The sequence below is a fragment of the Cydia strobilella genome, chromosome 16 (assembly GCF_947568885.1).
Source record: "Cydia strobilella chromosome 16, ilCydStro3.1, whole genome shotgun sequence".
In the NCBI taxonomy this organism is placed as follows: Eukaryota; Metazoa; Arthropoda; class Insecta; order Lepidoptera; family Tortricidae; genus Cydia; species Cydia strobilella.
Window position 1 is genome coordinate 9,312,588 of NC_086056.1, and position 20,369 is coordinate 9,332,956.

Consider the following 20,369-nt stretch of genomic DNA (forward strand, 5'->3'; position numbering starts at 1 on the left):
ATTTTAATAAATTTTACAGAAACGGTTCATATCGAATTACATCGGTTTTAGATTTTATTTTGAGAGACATTGAAACAATCATAAATTCATAATTATAAAATAAATCGTATTGTTTTGTTTATTTACTACTTGTTACCATAGAGTAACTTATACTAGAGCGGTACTGTCATAGTAAATTTTGTAACCCCAGTAAATTCACTGCCATCTGTCGACACACTTTAAAACTAAAAATAAATATTTATAAAAATACGATAAAATGTATTTAAATATGGATAAATGATTTTATTATTTGCATTAATTATATTTATATGATTTTGACCCATGTTCTTTCACTGGTATGCGTTAAAATTGTAAATAACAAACGAAACAGTCAACGCCCTCTATACGAGTGTAGGCCAAAACTAGTGGCGCCATCTGATCGAGAACCAAATTTTCGTGATTTTCGAGGCACGTTTTTTCCTTAGACTGTATCCATCTATTACGGACGGAGTTATATCTATCTTTGTTGGTACCTACTCCTTTATGGCACTCTAGAAAACAAACGCGTTGTACGAGTGTCACTACATATTGTAGTCAACAAGTTCAAAATGGTGAAAAATAGAGATAGTAACAAATTAAATGATAACATATTTAAGTACCAATTAAAAAGGTTTCTTACCGACAATGTAAATATATTATAGTTTAAAAAAAAATTTGAAGCGATGGAAACAGCAAGTGATATGTATTAGATGTTAATATTAGTTGTTACAATGTATATAGTTGTTAATTATTTTTAAGGCTATAAATTGTACGCTCGAAACGAGCAACTGTTTATACCTGTTGATATATTTAACGCCTTTATGTACCTACACAGTTTACAATAAATAAATTACTTAGTACTTACTCACATGCATTTTTATTTTACCTGCTTCTAAAATCAAGAGTGATACCTCATTGGATTAGGAGTTATGTCTAGAAAAATGTATTCGAAGCGTTTATTATCATTATCACATAAAAAAATTGCAAAAGTTAAAACAATTAAACATAAAAAAAATTGTAGTTATTTTTTGTCATATCTCATAAACTATTAGATTCCTCCTCATTAAGAATCTCTTTTTTTATTTGAGATATAGGCGAAAAAAAATATATAAAAAAAAATTGACGTAGCATGTCGAGAGGGGTATTATTTTATAAGTATATGAAGATCCTCTTTAGGTTTCATTGATCACAATTTAAAGTTATTATAATCTTACGCTGTTGGGCCACAGATTATTTAATAGTTCTTGTTGGGCTTTCTTTATTTTTAAATTTGCTTTTATAAATGGTTCTTATAGCTATAGTTGGTCAAGCAAATCTTGTCAGTAAATAAGAACAAAGAAAACTATACTCATCCTTTTCTTTTGGGTGCTAGTACTAGTATAAGACAAAGATAATATCATTCTCTCTGTCTATGTTTGAAATGAGACAGTCCTTTGACAAACTATAAATTCAATTTAATTTTCTTCTCCTGATTCACAAATAATTCTAAATTCTGAATGTCAAGTTTGTACCTAGTAAATACATACCGGTAAATAAGTACCTATTTAATTTTAGTTACAAAACGTTTATTTTTTACAACTATTATGAAAAAATACTGCTCACAAATAAAATGCATATACCAAACAAAACATTCAACGAAACTTTGCATTCGAATAAAAGTTTTATAGGTCAAACCAAAGAAACCATTTTTATGACGATTGGCGACTGTTAAACTCACCTAATGCAGATATGACGTTGCTTAGAGCCACGAGGGACTTGTTAATATTGGCACCTTCTTTTTGGCGTCCTCCTCCGACACCCTCCCAGCTGGCTTTTTCACTGGGAAAATAGAACAGAGATAGGTATTTCTGATGAAAGTGAGAGATAGTGGTAGTAGATATAGACAGTTGTAATAAAATAGCGTTGGTAGCCTAATAATAAGGACGGACGACTTGCTATCCGGAAGTTGCGGGCTCAAACCCCGGCCTTTATCAATAAGTTTTTTGGAACTTATGTGCAGTCTGGCAAAAAAATTCAAGTGGCAACACTGTTTTTTTCTTAGATTGATTTGAAAGGGACGACACTATGGTGTTGCCACTTTTTAATTTCTACTCTTATTTGCCAGACTGTACCTCTACTTACAAAATAATATTTGATATTTGCTATTCGCTTTTTGGTGACCGTTAGGAAACCGACCTAATTCCAATAAGGCCTAGATTCCCCGCTGGGTATAAATAAAGATCACATGACAGTCGCTTTCATAAAAACCTACGCCAGTTCCTGATTAGTTGCCAAGCGAACCCCAGGCCCCGAGCTGTGGCAGAAAACTCCGGGTTAACGTTACTAGGAGGATAATGATAAGTCTGTCGCAGAGGTGTTTTACTACAAGCTCAAATCGCGATGTCCTTTTATCCTGCATATTTTTCTACTTGAACGATGTAGGCCTAGCCAAATGTAATTTGTATACCTTCCAGCAAGATCAGCTAGATGCAAGGTTGCCTTGGGCGTGCTCAGCTCCAGCAGAGCATGAGACCTCGAAGAGGAGGAGTTCCGGCGTGTCGCAGCTGTGCGCCGCCGGCGGCAGCCTTCCGCCACTAGCGCGAGCAGCGCCTCGACGTTGGTTACGGCTACACGGCGTAAGTCTACACAATATTTAAGAACAAAAAGCCATCTTTCAATTTCCAGCCTTTTTTTATATAGTCAATTTTAATGGGGCCACCTGGAAACTTTGAAACAAAAAAAGAATTTTGACCACACCTGCTGGTAAAGGCTATCTTGATGGTTGAAAAACTGATAAGAAAGTTGCATTTTATTCACATGTGAGGCAAGGTAATCAAATGCAAATTTTGAGTTGCTTTCTTATGTTTGCTGGTAAAATTGACTTTTAAATGTTGATTTTGAATGATCAATATTTAATAACATTCATTTTGAAACGATTTTGTTTGATATTTTACTGTTAGTATTTTCCTTATGTTGGTGTGGTGAATAATTTTGTTAGTCTAACCCGTTCGTATAAAAATACCGCAAATCGATGTACAGGTTAGCCGTTTGGCACACACATACTAGAGGCCAAAACAAAATTTTTGACCCGCAGTTCCTAAAAAAAATTCGCTGGGGGGTGGTAAAACATTTTGTTTTTGTATGGAAAAAAAAAATCCAAAACCTATCGTATATCATACGAAAGGGCTTTTTGAGGCGATTCTAAAAATATATCACATCATTACATTTCGGGCATTTTTTTTAAATTAAAACAAAAAGAATTTTCGAAACATACCAAGTTTGGTCTCCTCCAGACACGATATAGCTGATTTTTTTTTGTACAATATACCACGAATGATACGTGATATCCTCATGTCTAACTCGAAGAAAGCGATTTTGAAAATAATATCATTAACAATTTTTTTTTATGAAATAAAACTATGAAAACGGATTATATCGCGTATATTGAATTTATAATACATCCCGACGTTTCGAACTCTTTACAGCGTTCGTGGTCAACGGGTGACTGAGGAAAAATTACAAAATGCAAAAATACCCACATACTAAAATAATGAACAATCATAGACTACAAACTTTAAGGCTGGTTGTACATGCAAAATCGGTTCATAAGGCTAGTTATACACTATAATTATTTTTCAAGTAAAGATATATATATATACGCGATAAAAATAAACTATGCCGGCTCCAACCCTACACCACGGACCCGAGAAGATTTAATTCCCTCCTAAACTGTAGGAGGGTATCCCAATATGGGACCGGCAACAAACTCGGCGGGACACATCTTTTCAAAACATCAGAATGTCCAGCATCATCCAACACTACGGTCTCACAGTCTATGTCTCGCTTGCTCCTTTATCAGGTGGACTACAGGATCCCAAGCTGGTGGTAGAGAAAAGCCATCTTCCCTATTAAAGTTTGGATATTTCTTAATCTCAATGGCCTCGCGCAGCATTCTGGGTATGTAACGCTTCTCCTTGGCAAGAACCAGAGGCTTATCAAACTTGATTGAGTGATTGGCTTTATCCATGACATGCTCACAGACAGCAGACCTAGGTCGACGGTGCTTGACATCAGCTATGTGTTCCTTCACCCGAGTGGAAATGCTCCGTTTCGTCTGCCCGACATATGATAGGCCACACTCACAGTCCAGCCTGTACACTCCTGCAGTCTGTAGAGGGGTATTGCATTTTACAGGCCTCAGGAATTGTGACATCTTCTTCATTGGCTTGAAATATGTTTTTATAGAAGCACGCTTCAAGATGTGGCTGATCCTGTCCGTGACCCCCCTGACAAAAGGCAGAATGGCAGGCCTGCGCTCGACTGTGGGGATCTTAATGTGGGACCTCTGGTTGACCCGCGGTATCCTGAGCTCGTTTGCCTGGAGCGCGCGCCTGGCATGCTGGAGCTCCGCGGCCAGATGCTGGTCATCACATATCCTCTGGGCTCTCTGAAACAAAGATTTGCCTACTGTAACAAGTTGACTGGGATGGTGATGCGATTTGCCATTTAAGTACCTATCAGTATGAGTAGGTTTCCTATACACAGTGCGACCTAGGGTGTTATCAGGATTTCTTTTTACCAATTTTATCCTGATAACACCCTAGGTCGCACTGTGTATAGGAAACCTACTCATACTGATAGGTACTTAAATGGCAAATCGCATCACCATCCCAGTCAACTTGTTACAGTAGGCAAATCTTTGTTTCAGAGAGCCCAGAGGATATGTGATGACCAGCATCTGGCCGCGGAGCTCCAGCATGCCAGGCGCGCGCTCCAGGCAAACGAGCTCAGGATACCGCGGGTCAACCAGAGGTCCCACATTAAGATCCCCACAGTCGAGCGCAGGCCTGCCATTCTGCCTTTTGTCAGGGGGGTCACGGACAGGATCAGCCACATCTTGAAGCGTGCTTCTATAAAAACATATTTCAAGCCAATGAAGAAGATGTCACAATTCCTGAGGCCTGTAAAATGCAATACCCCTCTACAGACTGCAGGAGTGTACAGGCTGGACTGTGAGTGTGGCCTATCATATGTCGGGCAGACGAAACGGAGCATTTCCACTCGGGTGAAGGAACACATAGCTGATGTCAAGCACCGTCGACCTAGGTCTGCTGTCTGTGAGCATGTCATGGATAAAGCCAATCACTCAATCAAGTTTGATAAGCCTCTGGTTCTTGCCAAGGAGAAGCGTTACATACCCAGAATGCTGCGCGAGGCCATTGAGATTAAGAAATATCCAAACTTTAATAGGGAAGATGGCTTTTCTCTACCACCAGCTTGGGATCCTGTAGTCCACCTGATAAAGGAGCAAGCGAGACATAGACTGTGAGACCGTAGTGTTGGATGATGCTGGACATTCTGATGTTTTGAAAAGATGTGTCCCGCCGAGTTTGTTGCCGGTCCCATATTGGGATACCCTCCTACAGTTTAGGAGGGAATTAAATCTTCTCGGGTCCGTGGTGTAGGGTTGGAGCCGGCATAGTTTATTTTTATCGCGTATATATATATATCTTTACTTGAAAAATAATTATAGTGTATAACTAGCCTTATGAACCGATTTTGCATGTACAACCAGCCTTAAAGTTTGTAGTCTATGATTGTTCATTATTTTAGTATGTGGGTATTTTTGCATTTTGTAATTTTTCCTCAGTCACCCGTTGACCACGAACGCTGTAAAGAGTTCGAAACGTCGGGATGTATTATAAATTCAATATACGCGATATAATCCGTTTTCATAGTTTTATTTCATGAGTAACTATCGCGGTAACCGAAGACAATTTTTTTTTAATTTTTCAATTTTACAAAGTGTCACAGTTCTACTTCAATACCTATTTCACGAGACTTATGGAACTATACTGCAGATACGGTACATATTAATCATAAAATGATACGTAATATCCATATATTGAACGGGAAATACCTCTTTAACCCTTTAACTGCGCCTTTCATCAGTTGGTATAGTTTGTTTAGTTTTTGACACAAAATATCAAGATTGTATCCTTCAGATACGATATACCCTATTGATTTTTCTTTGTACAATATACCACAAATGATACGTAATATCTTATTATCTATCCCCAAGAAAGCAATTTTGAAAATAATTTCATTTAGATTTTTTTTAATTTCTCAATATTGTAATAGTAAAAAATTATACACATGAAAAATATTAAAAAAAAATCTTAAAGAAATTATTTTCAAAATTGCTGTCTTGGGGTTAGATATCAAGATATTACGTATTATTTATGGTATATTGTACAAAAAAAATCAGTAAGGTTCATATATAGTATCAGATTTTTTTTTAAGATTGTATATCTTAAAAAAACTTAATAAAATGAAACAAGTAGGATAGCTGTTGCAATGAGACTGGTTTATTTTTTTAATGTGTCACAGACAATGACATATAACAGTTTACACCAAATGTATAACAGATGGCACTAGTAGTTACTAAATAAACTTAGATTATTGTGATACATATTTTAACACCTCCACTTATCAAAATAATCTAAGCACAGTTTCCAAAAAACAAAATAACAATTAAATCTAACTATCTAAACAATGCTCTGAATGTCCATTTTCCTAACAAAATAATTGTGCTTTACACTACTTAAGCCTTTAGTCAAAAGGTCTGCGGGCATTTCAGATGATGACGAATAAACAATTTTTACAAGATTGTTAGTGACAGCTTCCCTAACAAAATGATGACGAACATCTATGTTTTGTTTTTTTATGAAACAAAGGATTTTCAGTCAGTTTTTGAGCACCTTGGTTATCATTGTACAAGACAATTTTATATTCGCATACAACAATTTCTGAAAGCAATTTTTTTAAATAAATTGCCTCCTTGACCGCTTCAGAAATTGCCATATACTCCGATTCAACTGAGCTCAAGGCCACTGTTTGCTGCTTTTTACATTCATAAGAAATCACAGAGCCCGATAATTTCAAGCAGAAACCAGTGTATGACTTTCTGTCAATATTATTTGAAGCCCAATCAGCATCAACAAAATCTTCCAGATTCTTATCATAATTTTTAAATATTAAACCAACGGATTTAGTTTTCTGCAAATATTTTAATATTCTTTTTGCATGTGACCAATGAACTGCTGAAAAGCAATTATTGAACTGGCTCAAATAACTGACACTGTAACTAATGTCTGGACGTGTAAGTACATTAGACTTCCTATCAGCTGTTGATAAGGGTATTGTTTACACACTTCCTCAGATTTCTCCAATTTCAAATTACTTTCTATTGGGGTATCTACGGAATTACAATTTGACATATTAAACTTCATCAAAATCTGATTTACAAATTGCTCTTGATCCAAAGAAATACTGCCATTTTCATACATTTTTACCCTCATACCTAAACATTTTTTCACCTGACCCAAATCCTTAGTGAACTTTGACATCAAATTCCTTTTTAAATCATCTGTCATAGCTTTACTATTTGAGAATATGAAAAAATCATCGACAAATACAGTTACAATAATCTGCTCATTCTTTGTGTCAAAAACAAAACAAACTATACCAACCGATGAAAAGGCGCAGTTAAAGGGTTAAAGCCCGTTCGATATATGGATATTACGTATCATTTTATGATTAATATGTACCGTATCTGCAGTATAGTTCCATAAGTCTCGTGAAATAGGTATTGAAGTAGAACTGTGTCACTTTGTAAAATTGAAAAATTTAAAAAAAATTGTTAATGATATTATTTTCAAAATTGCTTTCTTGGGGTTCGATATCAAGATATTACGTATCATTTGTGGTATATTGTACAAAAAAATCAGTAAGGTATATCGTAGCTAGAGGATACAACCTTGATATTTTGTGTCAATAACTAAACAAATTATACCAACTGATGAAAAGGCGCAGTTAAAGGGTTAAAGAGGTATTTCCCATTGGATATATGGATATTACGTATCATTTTATGATTAATATGTACCGTATCTGCAGTATAGTTCCATAAGTCTCGTGAAATAGGTATTGAAGTAGAACTGTGTCACTTTGTAAAATTGAAAAATTAAAAAAAAATGTTAATGATATTATTTTCAAAATTGCTTTCTTGGGGTTAGACATGAGGATATCACGTATCATTTGTGGTATATTGTACAAAAAAAATCAGCCATATCGTGTCTGGAGGAGCCCAAACTTGGTATGTTTCGAAAATTCTTTTTGTTTTAATTTAAAAAAAATGCCCGAAATGTAATGATGTGATATATTTTTAGAATTGCCTCAAAAAGCCCTTTCGTATGATACCACACTCGATAGGTTTTGCGTGTGCCAAACGGCTAACCTGTACATCGATTTGCGGTATTCCTTTGAAATTGGGGTCGAGCGGCTTCCGCTATGTGTTTCACTCGGTGGCAATTTTTTTTTAACCTCTCGTGCTAATATTGATACCCGAGCAAGCGGAAGATCCCAAAATTAAACCACGAGCGTAGCGAGTGGTTCGAAAAATGGAATCTTGAGCGATACGAGGGTTTCAAGGCGGATTAACCACTTTGGCCCCTTGTAAAACAAATAGCTATTTCCAAATTGTTTCAGGCGGGGTAATCGGGGAACATAGGTATGTACTCAAAAAAAGATTCCGACGAATTGAGAACCTCCTCTTTTTCCAAAAAAAATAGCAGTATCACACTAAAGTTTTTCTTTGCTTTGATCTCGGTAGAAACTGTTGCTCTGTAGGTGCTGTTTCCGCGCGTTTTCTAAGTAATTTCGAGCTGAGAAAACGGGATGGCTATATACTCGTAGCCGTACACCGAGCGCGGGTGGATGGTTGGCCGCAGTTGCAACTTGGTTAGTAAGTAATGGATCCTCTCACCCCAGCAGGTGTTATATGAAACTGTATTAAACTTCTCACTCTGTACGTAAGGTCCTCTCGTGGGGTGCTCGCGGACGCGCAGGTCCTTACGCGCGTTGCCACGCCGCCGCGGCAAAGAGTTGAAGGTCAGTGGTGGATCCTCGCCAACCAGCAAGTCGTGGACGCGCTCGTTGTAGATTTCCAGGAAACTGTTAAGAAATATAACAAATTTGCGACACGTAGGCAGTGTTGTATTTGAAGCGTACCTAACCTACAAAATTCAAGTCGCGACGGTTGAGTCTAGAGCCTCAAACCTTAAAGCCTCGACCGCCTCGACTAAAGCCTCTTAAATAAAAAAGTACCCGTGTCTCTGACGCAATTGCAGTTATAGCAGCTGATGTTTGATAGTTACAATTTTTTTACTTAAAATATCTATTACTTACCTACTATAAACTTTACTATAAGTAAGCAATTTAAGTGTGAGGTGAATTCAATATATTCAAACCTTATTTAGGTTCTATATTATTATTTATATACTCAGATAAACGAAATTGTAAATATATTTTGAATTGCTACGTTATTCATCAAATTAATCTCTTTTTTTGGCGGGGCGTATTAATTTGCCGCACAATGGGGTAACTTTGCACCCCTAAGTAAACTATAGCACAGAATAAGTAATAGTATTATCGTACAGAACGGCAACGCACCGCCCCAACCCGACTTGAATTACCTCGCCCCGTGACAGAAATCTGGCGGACTTCTGGCGTGCGCATGACGCGTGTACGGAGTTACGGACGTGCCGTTCACACATTGAAACGCAAGTGATTTTTGATGTATAGCGTGTCCGCCCTGTGACTATAGGTAGCAGCAATTCAACCTTAAAGTGGAGTCAATTTTGGAGCAAAGTAGGACCATTTTACGGTATTAAAAACATTCAACCCCAAAATACGGCATAATAGTTTTTTTTTTTTCATTTATTAAACTTTAAATTGAAAATCAGCTATAAAAGCCTGGAATAACCCTGTATATTTAATTGTCACTTACGTAAGTACGTCACCTCATCTTAGACAGTATTGCCTAATCCGACACTGACCCTGATATTGAAAGACTGGCTCTTATAAAATTAATCCAGCTTTTACGCGTTACCGATAGACAGAATTATTAAATTAAAGGTTTATAGGTGTATATCAAACTCTATAGGCATGATTTACTTTAACTAACTAATGATTGATTAAACATCAAAACAGATTAATGATATTAACTAGCACCAACTCACGCACCCCGGCCGGTCAATTATAAACTATTCAATCTTCTACTTTCCTGACAAAAGATGCATACCGTCTTCACAACAATTTATACATTGACAAATGAACGTTAACAATAGCAATTAAACTTTATCATGCGTCACGTTATTAGATAATAATATCTATACGTATGTATGTGCTGTATATGAATGTGATGTGTATGGGCCCGTATTATTGACAGGCATTTTACCATTTTTACACAATAAATTCATAATAAACTCTTTGCCAAGTTGATATACCTAACAAAGTAGATAGGTTTATTTAACACTAGCGACCCCCGCCCCGGCTTCGCACAGGTAGTTCACCTAATTTACCCAAAACCTTTACAAGTTATATTATACATATAAACCTTCCTCTTGAATCACTCTATCTATTAAAAAAACCGCATCCAAATCCGTTGCCTAGTTTTAAAGATCTAAGCATACGTACATAGGGACAGACATACATACAGAGCGGAAAGCGACTTTGTTTTATACTATGTCATCATTCGCTTGCCCTTGTCCCATTCACTTGGGGTCGGCGCAGCATGTCTTTTTCTTCCATACATCTCTGTCACCCGTCATCTCATCATTCACTTGCGTTAGTTTCATATCATCTTTCACACAGTCCATCCACCTTTTCCTCGGTTTTCCTCTCCTCGTACTTCCCTCCACATTCATTCTTAATACCTTTCTCGTCATATGACTTTCATCCCTCCGCATCACATGCCCGTACCATGCTAGGCGATTTGCCCTTACTTTTTCTGTTATGGGTGCAACTTTCAGGCTTCCTCTTATATACTCATTCCTTATCCTATCCATTCTCGTCACGCCACACATCCACCTTAACATTCTCATCTCCGCTACATGCAATCTCTTTTCATCCGTCATCTTTAGGGCCCAACACTCTGATCCATACATGACGACAGGTCTTATGATCGTTTTATAAATTTTACCCTTCAACCGAAGGGGCATACGGGCGTCACAAATGGTTCCCGTAACCTGCCGCCATTTCATCCATCCTGTGCTAATCCGGTTTTTCACGTCACGGTCAATATCGCCATCGCACTGTACGAGCGAACCGAGGTACTTGAAGTCGGAGCAGACCGGCAATGTAACGCTATCGAGTTCTATGGCAGCAAAACTGGAGAGACCGCCAAAATCGCAGAACATGTGTTCTGTTTTAGATCTGCTGATCTTTAGGCCAACATTCTCCAATTTTTGCCGCCATTTGTTTTATACTATGTAGTGATTATATATTAATGTAGAGAAAATATTTACATGTACGTAAGAATCTAACGCCGTTGGATATTTTCTAAATTACCTTTCATGGTTTGTATTAATTTATCTTTGTCCAGTACGAATCACCTACAAAAGCAAAAAAATACCTAGGTACTAAAATATACGACTACTTACTTTGAAGTTCTAGCTACTTATTTTATTTTAACAAAACCACTTAGATAAATATCCCGATACATTTTAAACTTGTAACTTCAATTTACTCTTGTTCAACTCACGGTTACTTTTTAGTTCCTGAAAAAACACGTATATACGCGAAAAACTCCCAGGCCCTGTAAAGACAGCACAGGGTCGCACCTGGCACCTTAGACGTGGCGAATTAAACTGTTTGCGCCGCAAGGGTGAGAAGCCGTACGAGTATAATGCTAGCTAGACACTTATAGAATCTATAATACTCGGCTATAGTTGTCTAACATATATAAATACTGGAAGGAGCAAGTTACTTTGGGAAATCCTTATCAAAACCTTCGTCGCAATATTTCAGGATGGACTCACATATGAGTAAGGAAATGAAATGATTTGACGAAACTAATTTACAAACTAAATATTACAGGACAATTTTAGGATTAAGATTAACCATTAAGTCAATTATGTTATGTATAACTTGTTTAAATTTTGATGTGGACTACACATTACATTGTGTATCACTTTTAAATAATTTCTTTTAGTCATAGTTATTAGGCTAGCTAGAGTTTCATCTTTAACTACTGGAAATATCTTCACCGATGTCGGATGTTTGTGTTCACACACATAAATGTATACCAGTTACGTACTTATTCGTTTCCAAATAAACAATTAAACGGATGTTTACTACAACAATAATTATTATTGACAAACTTATTCATAGGGGAATGTAGGCAATATTCATACAATCAAGCGATTAAAAACTAGAATCAAAATTCATAGGGTACTTCCCGTTGACCTGAAACTATGAAATTTTCCAAGTAATATCTTCTTATACTACAAGTACAGGAAAAAATCTCAAAACATCTCATTTTAAAAAATAAAAGAAAATAAAAAATATGTTAAATTTGTACGGAACCCTCTGTGGGCGAGTCCGACTCGCACTTCCGGTCCGGTTTTTCTTTAATGTATATGACATTTATTTCAGTTTATAATCCAATTACCAATACCTACTTAGTTATATGGGCAATGAGTTTTTCCAAATTTATCTATGCACGAAACATTATTAAACTAATGCTTGCCGCCCTAGCTAAGGTGACAATCGCTATCGCTATGACAACGAAACGCTTTGTGTCTCTCTATCACTCTTCCATATTAGTGCGACAGTGATAGTTGCGTTTCGATCGCTACGAAGCGTAAGCGATTTGCATGTTGGCTACGCGGCCTGCTGTACCAACTTTTGGGATGAGGTTACTGAGCGGACGCTATACGCTCCCTCAGTGAGCAGGGTAAAATGCTTCAAAAACGCTAGAAAAAAATTTATGAATTTAAGAAACCTATCTAGTTAAGTCGATCTTTGATGATGTATTGAACACGTAACTCCTACACGTGGTTAGGTACTAATACTTGTACATTATGTAGCAAGATATTAGTACAGATAAAGCCATAATCGTAACCAAAGGGTGCTAAAGTCTCGCGTGCCGACGCGGCCTTGGATGGTTCTCATTTTATTACGGCATTCAAAGTATTCAAACTTAATCGAACTACCGACAGTAAAACAATAACGATTAAGATTGATGCAGATATAACATAACTACACAAAACAAGCCCAAAAATGATGGCCATTAAAATATATAACAAACTCGGCGACGATATTAAACTTCAGACATCAGATAAACATTTTAACAAACTGTTGAAGAACTTATTAGTTAACAAATGCTACTATAAATTGAATGATTTATTGGAAGATAAAAATGATCACGAATGTTACTAGTTTTAATTGAATTTAATGTTAAGGTTAATGATCACGAATGGTATTATTTTTAATCGAATTTAATGTTAATTATTAGTTTTAATTATTACTCACATCATTATTTTTATTCCATTCATTTTTTACCAATTCTTTTTAAACATTGCATGACATACAAACTCTTAATCTTGACATTCTTGACATAACTATTAAATAAACAAATATTATACATATACCATACCCTACATTTTCAATGTTAAATTTAATTGTTAATAATATCTCCAAGACATTAATAAATTTGTTGCAATATAATTTTAAATTACAATGTCTTAACCATTGTCATAAGACCTAGTTTATATAATGATTACATTAATACCAATACCTAGCATACTTTAGATTTAAGACTATTGCTGTGCCCTACCAGGGTCCATGTGAAACCCACTATGTATGTACCACCAAATGTAAACCATGGATGCAATAAATAAATTATGAAATATGAATTATGAATTATGAACTTTTTAAATAAATAATTTACTAGTATTGTTTCTTTATGTTCTTAACGAATTTGTAGGTACCTAAGGTCTGTTTTTTTATTCCGTAGACTAAAATGACGTTTCATGTGTAAGACATGACATTTCTTAGTACCACATGAAATGTCATTTTAATCTACGGAATAAAGAAACAGAATATACGTATATATGTTTTAGGTACATGCGCATGGTAGACTATATAGGTACATTAACGGAGATAGCAGAAACCACTACGTTTAGAACTCCATGTGTAGGGCTGAATGGGTATTATTAAAGATAAGATAAAATAATGAAGATATATCTCTACCTTAATACAACAAACTAAACAAAATAGAAACTAAAGCTGAGTAAATGTGTAACAAGTCAACGTGAAATACACCCAACTCAAATTCTAAAACTTGTGAAGATTAAATCCTGGTCATTTTTTCGGTGATGTACTTATGATGTGAATTCAATTTGATATAGCATGACCTATATAAATATAACCGTATAAAGGGAATACATTTTCATTCCCTTTTTAACCTGTCTCAGGGGATGAATTTCCATAAACGTCGAAATTACTTTTTTGTAATCGGCTATTATGCCTTTCTAAGAAGTTTCAAAGCATTTGTAATGTGTAGGATGTATTATTATAAACGCTAAAATGACTTCTTGTTTTTTAATAATATGCACATATACAGTTTCAACTCCCGCATTCTAAAAAAAATTTGATCTCCATACAAATTTTCGACCCCTTTTTCACCACCTTAGGGGTTGAATTTTCATAAACGCTGAAATTAGTTTTTTTTTTAATAGGGAATATATATCTTTTACCCAAGGTTCGAATTCCTAGCTCAAAATAAAACTTGAACCCCATACAAACTTTCATCCCCTTTTTAACCCGCTTAGAGGTTGAATTTCTCAAATTCGCTTCTTATCTCTTGTACAGTTTATAAATGTAACCTGATGTGCAAATTTCGACTTTCTAGCTTTTGTGGTTTCGTCTTTGCGTTGATGAGTCAGTCAGTCAATCAGTCAGGACACGTGCATTTACTATATACATATATAGATTATTGTAACACTGGTGCCAGAAAAGTCGCAGACGACGACTATTGCCACGGTGCCACGTAGAACGGTCCGTAATTTGTTAGTTTAGGGGCATAAATAAGTTTTGATCGTATATCAAATGCAAATGAAAGGTGGCGAAACTCATTTCGTTTTGGACGGTGAAGCTTCGCGTGCTATCACGACGACGATTGCTCCTTCACACGAACTGCATAAGCAAATGACATCGAAACAATTTCTTGCTTCACTGTCTGGAGGTGTCTCGACCATAATGGATATGCCGGTTATTGAAAAACAACTCTTTATCAGGTTTTGTCAAACGGATTTGTTTACCAGCGTCATGTGAACAATGTCAAAATCTGCCCTTTTATTAGTAGATTACTAACCAAGGGCTGAAAAGTACCTATTTCCGACGAGACGTTATGTCGCTCGAACGGATTGAGAGCGCTAATAATTTTTGTCAGAAATGGGTCTTTCACCCGAGTTAAACACTACTTTTCTTTTCGAATATTAGGCAAGTAAAATACATGTGTATGTTTACAAAACATACCTTAAACCACTGTCACTTCATTCATTGCCCAATATATATTATTATATGGAATAAGGAGTTGAATTACAGAATGGAAGTTATATACCTAATGGAAATCCATTTTGAACTGAATTTGCATTCTTCATCATAAAAATGTGAGAAGTGAGGCAATGAAGACGGGACTCAAAGTCAACACCCGGAAGACCCAGGAGATGAGGTGCAGGGCGACAAGTACCGTGCCGCTCCTTATTGGCACAGAGGCTGTGGAGCAAGTTTACAAATTTACTTACCTCGGGAGCGTCGTGTCGGAAACAGGAGGGACCGAAGAGGACATCGCTTCGAGAATAGCCAAAGCAAGAGCAACCTTCGCTCAGCTTCGCCCCGTATGGCAATCAAGTAAACTGACACGGAGAGTCAAGCTCAGAATATTCCGGTCAAACGTAAAAACCGTATTGCTGTATGGGTGCGAGACGTGGAAGGTCACAAAAGACATCTCGCGCCAGCTACAAGTCTGTATTAACCGCTGCCTTCGCCGCATTCTCGGTATAATTCTCTGGCCCGAGAAAATTTCCAATATCAACCTGTGGAGATGCTGCAATGAGACTCCGATCGACCAGCAGATCAAGCGCCGGAAATGGAGTTGGATTGGGCATACACTCCGAAGGGATCCTGATCACATACCGAGGCAAGCCCTAGACTGGAATCCCCAAGGAAAGAGGAAACGTTGCCGTTCACAGCAGACCTGGCGCCGGACTATCATTGCAGAGGCGAAGGCTATTGGGAAGACTTGGAGCGAAGTCAAGCACGAAGCTCAAGACCGATCCAGATGGCGGCGCACTGTGGACGCCCTCTGCCCCACCTAGGGGACATAGGACAATAAGTCAAAGTAAGTCAATCATAAAAATGAATATAAAAAGTATTTACCTGGAAAACGGTCCAAACGTATCACTTTCAACCCGCTTCATAGATAATGAATAAATTACTTTCAGAGTATAACATATGAATAAAATTTAATAAATAAAAAAAAAATTAAAAGAAAAAACAAAATAAAATCCAAAAAATAAGTAAAAAATGTATTAATTTAATTTCAATTCTTTTTTTAAAAAAGGGAACCGCCTTCAAAAAACCAACCCACTGAAAAGCACAAAATATTTTTTTTAATACAGTTGCTCAAAAAGTGCTACTTTTCGTGGCTGTTTAGCGTGCGGAAAGTTGGTTTTCGCGAACTAGTGCTTTTTACTTTTCCAATTTTTTTAAATTTATACTTGTTCCAATTCATGACTACTTATTGATGAGTGTTAATATTAGTTTCCTTTAAACGTCGTAATCAACATAAAAACCTACTGTTAATGTAAGAATACGCAAAATATGCATATTTCATATTTTATTACTTACCTCTTCATCATTATAAGTTTTATTATACGTTTATTTTTTAATGATGAAAAACCGATCTTAATAAGTTGTCTGAATGGAACAGAACGCCTGTCAAAGAAGAGGCGTTTTTTCTTACTGCAAGAATGTTTTAAGTTTACAAAGGCAACATTCGATATTGTTTTTATAAATATACGATACACAAATAATCGTAAATAACGATATTTAGGTAATAATAGTATAATGTTTTATATTTAAAATTGTTTCTGTCTTATAGACTATAAAACAGAAACAATTTTCTTTATTGCAATTCTCTTTTATGTTTTTTCAAACAAAAAAGAAAAAAGACATGTTTAGTTCTTGCACTACTAACTACTTCTCGTATTTCTTTTTCTGTTTGGCAGCAAAAAAAGTTTTTGTTGGTTTGGCACCGCCTTCAAAAACTAAGTCATGACCCGGATGGTTATTAATTTGCTTATTATTAGGTATTAATTACTTTTTGGCAGAAATTTGCTTTACGACGGGATAGGTACTGGACAAGGATAGCGGGTGGGGTATATAAAAATTATTTTGTGCTTTTCAGTGGGTTGGTTTTTTGAAGGCGGTTCCCTTTTTAACCGACTTCAAGATTTCAAAAGGAGGAGGTTATCAATTCGGTTGTGTGTTTTTTTTTTTTTTTTTTTTTTTAAATGTTTGTTACTCCATAACTCCGTCATTTCTGGACCGATTTTGAAAATTCTTTTTTTGATTGTAAGTATATAAATACAGATTGGTCCCGTTATGGTCAAAACGCAGTTCTGATGATGGGATCCATGAGGAATCGAGGGAACTCCTCAAATGTTAAAGGCATACATATAGTGATTTTAGTATTTTCATCGACAAATCAAGCATTTACATATAAAAAAGTGACATTTGATGAAGTGGAACTGCTGATGATGATCAGAACGGAACTCTTCAATGACGCATAGTTCACGTTTGGCGATTTGTCATCTTCGTTACGTTTGTTAAGCAAGTTAGGTTTTCAAGAAACATTTTTGTCAAGCTCGAGTTCTGATGATGGGATCCATGAGGAACCGAGGGAACTCCTCAAATGTGAAAGGCATACATATAGTGATTTTTGTATTTTTATAAACAAATCCAGCACTTTCATTTTAAAAAGTGACATTTGATGAAGTGCAGCTGCTGATGATGATCAGAAATATCAGAATGGAACTCTTTAACGACGCATAGTTCACGTTTGGCGATTTGTCCTCTTCGTTATGATTGGTAAGCAAGTTAGGTTTTCAAGACACATTTTTGTCAAGCTCGAGTTCTGATGATGGGATCCATGAGGAATCGAGGGAACTCCTCAAATGAGAAAGGCATACATATAGTGATTTTTGTATTTTCATCAACAAATCCAGCTTTTACATAAAAAAGTGACATTTGATGAAGTGGAACTGCTGATGATGATCAGAATGGAACTCTTCAACGACACATAGTTCACGTTTGGCGATTTATTCTCTTCGTTATGGACCCAACCCCAAACTTGGACCTGGACTTTTTTTTGAACTGCGATCCTCACAGAACCGAACTGCTATCAGAAAAGTGGGTTAGGTTAGGTTAGAACTCTGACCCTTACAGAAACGAAATGCTATCAGAACATTCGGTTAGGTTAGGTTAGAACTATGACCCTTATAGAAACGAAATGCTACTAGAAACGTGGGTGGTTTTACCTCATTTTAGTTAGGCAAAAGATGCTGTCTTTTTCATTTCATTGTCTGGAGTGCACCATCAACAATAAGTAACCTTTCAACGGCATCCCCCATTGAAGTCGGTTTTTTTTTTCTTAAAAATTATTTTAAAAAAGAATTGAAATTAAATTAATACAGTTTTTACTTATTTTTTGGATTTTATTTTGTTTTTTCTTTTTAAATTTATTATTTATTTTTATTTTTTTATTTATTAAATTTTATTCTTACCTTTTTAGTGATTTTTTGTTTCAATTTTTTATCATCTTTTATTATTTATTCATTTTATTTTACTTATTAGCGATTTATTTTAGATTTTCAGATTTTGGGCTAAAATATTAGTTTGTTTACAGTTAGGTTCCCCATTTAGTTTTGGGCTCGTAGGTATTCTAGTGTAGGCGATGGTCAACCTCGATAATTATTCGCGACAAAACTTTCACGTTTCGGTGCTAAACGATTTGTAAATGTAGTTAAGTATAGGTATATTAGGTATTATGTTTCGTCCTATTGTAACTAAGATTTAGTTTACCTAGACACTCCCACTCCCAGTCCCACTCCCATTCCCAGTTCCAGGGTCCAGGACTCTGACTGACTCCGACTCCCACGCCCACACGCACTCCCACTCCCACTATTTCATCTTATCACAAAATTTCATCTAAATCGGTTTCAGCAAATCAAAGACGATAGGTATATCGATAGCAGCGCCTCCTACCGGGTCCAATTGGTTTTTCAAACCATCCATGTATACTTAAACCTTCTCCAGAATGTAACAAACACTTTTCTCAAAACCTTTTTTTTGAAGGCGGTTAAAAATATGGACGGAGTAGGTAACACACACAAAAGATCGACTACGGGTATGTGACACAATCATTCATATATAGCTACCCAGCTATACTGACCTGAGGCTTCACTTTTTACAGTTACTTACCTCCAGCCCTAGATAGAGTAGATAGATCCATCCCATCAGATGTAAGTGTTCCCCATAGCACTCTGCTCCAATCGCCAGCATGAACTGACGACAGAATACAGATATGGCTTTACGATCTATATGTGTAGTTTGCACTGACCTGATGGTGACGTCACACTCCACAGACGCCAGCTCCCTACAGAGGCGCGGCACTAACCCTGGCTGCGAGTCCGTGCCCATCATCGTGTGAGTCTTCCCTGTGGCACTCTGTCCATACGCTAGCACGCAGACCGAGGAGAGACGTGAGAGACATGACATTACGTCACGGCCAATGCTCTCGAAAACCTGAAATATACACAACCCGTTTTCATTTAGGCACATTTTTAACTATACTCTCATCCTCCTGGCGTCGTATACCTCAGTATTGAGGGTCGTGACCTCCCTTTTGTATCACTTTCTCTCTTACGCTCTTTCTCCATCTGCTTCTGTCTTTGGCGGTGTGGAGAGCCATGAACTATACTCTATAGCCCGGCAAATTGGTATCATAATAGTATTTTATACAATCGTGATATAATAGAGAGCTTTTCAGTCGAGTACCGTGTTTAAGCAACGAAGCTTGCTGAGTTAGATACGCGAGCTCCCGTAGCCCGCGATACCTTCATACTCGTACGCGCCCCGGCCGCCGGGCCCGGGGCCCCCGGCGGGTTGGTCAATACCTCCTCGTAACTCATGAGGCCCTGGTACCTGCTCCTTGCTAAATTCAATTTTAAGACAGTTTTTTCTCGATTTTGGCCACCGTAGCCTATGGAGACTAACAAGCAACGCTAAGCGGTTTTCGTAGGGTATGGATGTTGCTATATGAAGAGTGTGCGCGTTTCTGACGTATGAAGCAATTGTTTCTACTACAACATAAAATAAAATGTTTTTGTTGGCCAACCAATCACAAAGCAGATGCGACGCAGCACGGCAGCAGCGTGTGGCAGTAGGCTAATTTGCATTGAATC

At 36.7% G+C, this 20,369-nt stretch overlaps 1 protein-coding gene across 1 annotated transcript in view; it reads right to left on the reverse strand.

Moving 5' to 3' along the window:
• LOC134748445 (kinesin-like protein KIF15) overlaps window positions 1-20,369 on the reverse strand; it is a 28,947-nt gene that overhangs the window by 5,775 nt on the left and 2,803 nt on the right. Inside the window, exons 3-6 of the mRNA XM_063683237.1 lie at window positions 19,526-19,710; window positions 8,861-9,009; window positions 2,465-2,639; window positions 1,736-1,836 (exon numbers count right to left, since the gene is read on the reverse strand). Of these exons, the coding sequence (XP_063539307.1) occupies window positions 1,736-1,836; window positions 2,465-2,639; window positions 8,861-9,009; window positions 19,526-19,683 (583 nt within the window). The 5' untranslated portion in view covers window positions 19,684-19,710. The remainder of the gene's footprint in view (window positions 1-1,735; window positions 1,837-2,464; window positions 2,640-8,860; window positions 9,010-19,525; window positions 19,711-20,369) is intronic.